The 6629-nt window shown below is 40.4% G+C and overlaps 1 protein-coding gene across 1 annotated transcript; it reads left to right on the top strand.

The window, feature by feature from the left end:
* Nucleotides 1-562: 562 nt before the first annotated feature.
* On the top strand, nt 563-4878 carry LOC135605128 (uncharacterized). The gene is made up of 2 exons (XM_065094855.1): nt 563-2149; nt 4578-4878. The coding sequence occupies exon 1, from the start codon at nt 1172-1174 to the stop codon at nt 2000-2002; it is 831 nt and encodes a 276-aa protein (XP_064950927.1). The 5' UTR covers nt 563-1171; the 3' UTR covers nt 2003-2149; nt 4578-4878.
* Nucleotides 4879-6629: the final 1751 nt, after the last annotated feature.

Raw genomic sequence — 6629 nt, 5'->3', positions numbered from 1 at the left:
GCATTTAGACGCAAACTGCAAACTGCATAAATTGCGCTTAGACACAAACTGTGTTTAGACATAAACTGCACTTAATCATAAGTAATCTTAGAATTGGCTTTTGCATCAAAATAGTTTTTATCGAACGAACGCAGCTTTCGTTTTTAATCGCTGAAAGATTTCCGCTGCACTAATTCACCCCACCCCCTCTTAGTGCTCTCGATCCTAACAATTGGTATCAGAGCGGGGTATTTCTCATTTCGGATTTACACCCGAGAGAAATGGATCTTCAAGAGGGCTTTTCGGTCTTTCGTCCACCGTTCTTTAACGGATTGGACTACACTTATTGGAAAACTCGAATGAGAGTTTTCTTGATTTCTCTAAATCTGGATTTATGGAATATTGTAATATCCCTCGCTTTTGAAAATTATTAATAAAGATTTATTTATAAATCAAGGGACCTATATGTAAATATGGAAATTTCAAGGACTAAACTGTTAAGTTGTAAAAAGAAGAAAATAAAGAAAACCGAAAATTTCGGTTTTATCCCACCGCCTCCCACGCTCTCTCTGTTTCTCTGTTTCTTCGAGAAACAGAGAGAAGCGGTGGGGCGTGGGGAGAAGAAGAAGAGAAGTAGAGGGAGAAGAGAAGAAGAGGGAAAAGAAGAGAGGAAGAAGAGGAAGAAGAGGGAGAAGAGAAGAAAAGAAGAAGTAGAAGAGAGGGAAGATGGAGAGGAGAAAGAGAGGCAGCTGCAGCAGCTAGGGCTGCAGCACCTCTGTTTCCCGCAGGTGAAAACAGAGGAGAGGGTGTGTGGGGCGTTGAGGATGAAAAGGGAAGAAGAAGAAGAAGAAGAAGAAGAAGAAGAAGATAGCTGCGGCAAGGCTGCAGCGAGGAGGTGTGTGGCGTTGGGGAGGAAAAGGGAAGAGGAGAAGAAGAGAAGGAGAAGAAGAGGGAAAAGAGAGGGATGGGGGAGAGGAGCGAGAGGTGGCAGCAGCTAGGGCTGTAGCACCTCTATTTCCTGCAGGTGGAAACAGAGGAGAGGTGTGGGGCATTCGAAGAGGAGAAGAAGAAGAAGAGGAAGAGAAGAAGAAGAGGAAGCAGGAGAAGAGGTTGTGATACCTCTGTTTCCTGCAGAGGAAACAGAGGAGAGGGTGTGTGTGACGCCGGGGAAGAAGGGGCTGCAGCTGCGGCGATGGCAGCTGCAGCTGGAAGAGAAGAAGAAGAGGAAGATGAGCAGGGGAGGAGGGAGAGGTTACGGCCGTGGCTGCGGCCGCGACTGCAGCAGTTGCAGCGGGGAGAGAAGAAGAAGAAAGGAAGGAGAAGGAAGAGGAGAAGGGAAAGAAGTAGCTGCGGCTGCGGTTGTGGCAGCTGCAGCTATGGCAGGGAAAGAGGAAGAGAAAAAGGAAAGGAAGAAGAAGAGAAAGGGAAGGAGAGGAAGAAGAGAGGAAGAGGAGAAGGGGCTGCGGCTGCGGCGATGGCAGCTGCAGCTGTGGCAGGGAAAGAGAAAAAGGAAAGGAAGAAGAAGAGAAAGGGAAGGAGAGGAAGAAGAGAGGAAGAGGAGAAGGGGCTGCGGCTGCGGCGATGGCAGCTGCAGCTGTGGCTGGGAAAGAAGAGAAGGAAAGGAAGAAGAAGAGAAAGGGAAGGAGAGGAAGAAGAGAGGAAGAGGAGAAGGGGTGGCAGCTGCGGCAGTGGCAGCTGCAGTTGGAAGAGAAGTAGGAGAGGAAATAGAGTAGCAGAGGAAGAAGAGGCTGCGGTTGTGGTGGCTGCGGCCATGGCTGCGACTGTGACTGCGGCAGTTGCAACTGGGAAAGAAAGGAAAGGAAAGGGGGAAAAAGGGGCTGCGGACGGGATTGCGGTCGCAGCGGCAGCGACTGCGTATGCAGCAGTTATGTCTGCGAGAGAAGGGAGGAAGGAAGGTAGTGCGGTGGAAGGGGCTGCGATTGTGGCAGCGGCAGCGGCGGCGGTTGTGGCAGCTGCGTTTGGGAAAGAAAAAGAAGGAATGAGAGTAAGAGAAAGCAGGTGACTGTGCCTCGATGTTCGACACGTGGTGTAGTTGCGAAGAAAGGAAGAAAACGGGAGCACAAAACGAAACAGAGAGAGGACACGGAGGAAAAGTAGAAGGATTTGGGTTAGCACCTTCTTTGGATCTTCGGATCGAAATCCTTGAAAGGCAAGTTCCCTGATCGTTTCTCCTATAATTGCTCTGATATGTCTTATTGCAAGTTCCCTGATCGTTTCTCCTATAATTGCTCTGATATGTCTTATTGCAAGTTCCCTGATCGTTTCTCCTATAATTGCTCTGATATGTCTTATTGCAAGTTCCCTGATCGTTTCTCCTATAATTGCTCTGATATGTCTTATTGCAAGTTCCCTGATCGTTTCTCCTATAATTGCTCTGATATGTCTTATTGCAAGTTCCCTGATTGTTTCTCCTATAATTGCTCTGATATGTCTTATTGCAAGTTCCCTGATCGTTCCTCCTATAATTGCTCTAATCTTTCCTATTGCAAGTATCCTGATCGTTCCTCACTGCCATTTTTATCTCTACATTTGCTTTGAATATGAGGAACTTTGAATTGTTCTAGCCTTGCATTTGATATATCTCCTGTTTAGACGTAACGATTCGAATCTGTACAACTTTTGATATTCTGACCTTTTGATACCGAGCTGCCTATAAGTCTTTGTTGGAAACTCTAATTTGTTCAAAACTGATTTCATTGGAAACTAGACTCGTAGACCTTTCTTTGATATATGGATTGAAAGATTTGGAATCCAAACACCTATCCAATTATCTGTTGAATCTGACATTATGAATTCTGCCAACAGAGATTTTGTCTACGACACTTGCTTACCAAATTATTTGTAACTCTCTCTGTTGGACAATTCAATTCATATGAAGCCTATCTTATCTGAAAGTATTATCCAATGATTATTTCTGAGTAAATTGGAGCACGATTGATAGTTTGAATCATTTGTTCAATGTGCCTCTTGTATTCTGCCAGAAATCGAGCTTTGGTCGATTTCTCATATTCTGGTTTCATTCCTTTGGAAATTGATATCCTTTAGCCTTCTTATTCAATTGAGCTTTATATTACTGCTTTGAATTCTTGTATGCTCTTGTCCTTAAAATTATTTGCATTCTTGAAAACTGTTGTGTAACGTTTATGCTATATCGTATTGACTCATATAGGCACATGTATATCCTATTGTTCCGCATTTGCTTTCGATATGTGCCTATTCCAGTTTCATTCCTTTGGACATTGAATTCATCAAATCTTCTTATTGAATTGAGTTATATGTGATTGCTTGGATTCCATATGTGCCCTTGCTTTCAATTCCTTTCAAATCTGAATATACTTGTGAAAGATTATTGCTTACTTCGGATTGACTCGTAAAGGCACATGTACGTTTTGTTGTTCCGCGTGTGCTTCCAATATATGCTACTTATTGTTGAAACTGCACTTTTGTACTCTGGTGTGTGGGATTGTCTGGACCTTTGCTAGAAATGGTAAAGGGTATGCGCTATTTGCCCGCTATGTGGGGTCCCGCTATGAGGGATATTCTGTATGCGCTTGTTGCCCGCTACGTGGGTATGTGATTAGAGCCTGCGATGCTCTGCCGGCCCCCTTTGACTTCACCTAGACATGGGTGGATGGAGCTCCCAGACGTGGGAGACTTTTGTCAGGTGGTCATTCAGAAATGGATGAATCACATTCCGACTGAGATCCCACTACACCTTCTGTATGTTTGATTTGATATCCAGAGCTTTGGTTATGTGTTTCTGTACATGCTTTGGATAAGATCGATATGTTTGCAACGTCAAAGACGACGTTTGAGCTTCTGTACGGTATTTGTTATTGATATGCTCTGAAATGTTTCCTCCACTGTTGATATGTTTCGAAATGTTCCATATGTCGTTGATATGCTCCGGAACATTTCATACGCCATTGATATGCTCCAATTACTTTGTGCTCCATTTGCTATGAACTGATATGTTCTGAAATGTCCTATTTGCCATTGATATGCTCCAATTACTCTGTGCTCCATTTGCTATGAACTGATATGTTCTGAAATGTCCTATCTACCATTGATATGCTCCAAATTACTCTGTGCTCCATTTGCTATGAACTGATATGTTCTGAAATGTCCTATCTACCATTGATATGCTCCAATTACTCTGTGCTCCATTTGCTATGAACTGATATGTTCTGAAATGTCCTATCTACCATTGATATGCTCCAAATTACCCTGTGCTCCATTTGCTATGAACTGATATGTTCTGAAATGTCCTATCTACCATTGATATGCTCCAAATTACTCTGTGCTCCATTTGCTATGAGCTGATTTGTTCTAAAATGTCCTATCTGCCATTGATATGTTCCAATTACTCTATGCTCCATTCGTTATGGATCAAATATGTTATGAATGACATGATACGTATGATTTGGTATCTATTGAGATGGTATCCTTGAGAATTCTGGTATTCTGCCTTGCATTATGATACCTTACTCGTTTCAAACTGTTCCTTTTGTTCTGAATATGCTTTGTCACTTGCTGAGCCGTTTTTGGCTCACTCCGTTGTTATATAAACCTTTCAGGTCAGCTTGTCACTCTTCGAGATGTTTGATTTGGGCTGAGGCAGTGGATAGCTATTCAGAATTATGGGCAAGTCTTGTTGGTTGTTATGCTATTGTTGTATAAGCATATTTTGTATGTAATGAATTGTTCTGATGATCGAAATGGATATACTATGTAAAAGTGTTAGAAGATCTCTCTTATTTGGAATTTCGGAATGTTAAGTCTAATTTATGACAATATGAACTTGTGGTGAATAGTTGGAGTTCTGATTGTATAATTTATTTAGCTTGTGGATTTATAAATGTTGTTCATGTTTGTCAAGTTGGCTTGGGTTGCCATAAATGTGAATTATCGAGTGATGTGATATATGATTCTAAAATGCACAGGTTTTATGGATGTGAATTTGATTGAATGTTTTTCAGTGTCCTCAAACGTTAGTTTGGATCCTGGATTGATCTGTGATGAAAATTTTAAAAATCATGGATATTTTGAGGGGCGTGACAAATATCGTTGAAAACGGTTTTCAACTTCCCTCTAAACCGATGAACGAATGGTCGGATTTAGAGAAGAAGTATTTTTCTTTAAACGCAAAGGCTATGAATGCCTTATTTTGCGCTTTGGACAAAAATGAGTTCAATCGGGTTTCTTTGTGCGAAACGGCTTTCGATATTTGGCGCACTCTTGAAATCACGCACGAGGGAACTAGTAGAGTCAAAGACTCGAAAGTTAATATTTTACTGCATGATTTCGAGCTTTTTCATATGAAACCAAGCGAAACCGTTGTTGACATGTACACCCGTTTTACGGATGTCGTCAATGGTTTAAAATCACTTGGTAAAAGCTTTTCGGATTTTGAACTTGTTAACAAAGTTTTGCGCTCACTTTCTAAAACTTGGGATTCAAAAGTAACTGCTATTCAAGAATCGAAAAACTTGAACCAATTTTCACTTGAAGAACTAATTGGTTCATTGATCACATATGAAATGACGTGCAATGCACGTAAAGAACTTGAGAACCACCTTCCAAAGAACAGGAAGGATTTGGGACATAGAACATTTGAAGACCACTCGAGCTTAAGCTCAAGTGATGGTGAACTTAAACTACAACTGAAACAAAAATTAAAAAGTAAAAAGAACGGAACTACTTGCTTTGAACGCAAGAAGAAGAACAAAAACTGGGATGAATCGAGCTCCTCCAAAAACGAGGAGAAAATCAAAGGCGAGGTGGCAAACTACGCCTTTACGCCTTTCGACGCTAAGGTAATCAAAATGCCTTTAATTTACTTCGAAATTACATGATGTTCTTCATGATGCATTTTTCTTTTTCTTTAAATTTTCTTGAAAATTATATTTTTAATAATTTAATAATATAAATACAAAAATATGAATTGATATGTTTGCTATCACTAATGGTTGCTATCACTGATGCTGATATGTTTGCTAATGATGATATGGTTGCTATTACTGATGTTGATATGTTTGCTATCACTGATGTTGATATGGTTGCTATCACTGATGCTGATATGTTTGCTATCACTAATGATGATATGGTTGCTATCACTGATGCTATGATTAGGCCATACTTGCATCACTAAGAAATATATGATTGCTATCATTGCTATGATTAGGCTATACTTGCATCACCATGTAATACATGATTGCTATCATTGCTATATGCCCTGTATCAAGATATCAAACAAAAATTTGCATCGTACGAGCTGATATCTTACCATGTGATGCAATGCTACACTATTCGAAATGTGTACATCATGAAATGATATCAAAATCTTGCTTCACAGCTTTATATGTCGATATCATGCCATATGATGAAATGCTACAATTGATGAACACTTGAAATGTAATCCTCTATCTTATTGATCTTTCAATAAATCTATGCTTGTCATACATGAATTTATTGAATGTAATTTTGAGGATGATTTCAGATTTGACAAATGCTTGATTCATATTTACGACATAAGATACACTTTAAATATGAAACATGCTTCAATCATGTTAAATGCTTCAATCATTTTCTATCTCTAGAGTTCTCGATTTTGATGAAATACAAGTGAT

Source organism: Musa acuminata, chromosome BXJ2-2, assembly GCF_036884655.1.
Source record: "Musa acuminata AAA Group cultivar baxijiao chromosome BXJ2-2, Cavendish_Baxijiao_AAA, whole genome shotgun sequence".
Lineage (NCBI taxonomy): Eukaryota > Viridiplantae > Streptophyta > Magnoliopsida > Zingiberales > Musaceae > Musa > Musa acuminata.
The sequence above is the reverse complement of the archived record's forward strand: the minus strand, read 5'-3'. Positions and strand labels throughout refer to the sequence as shown.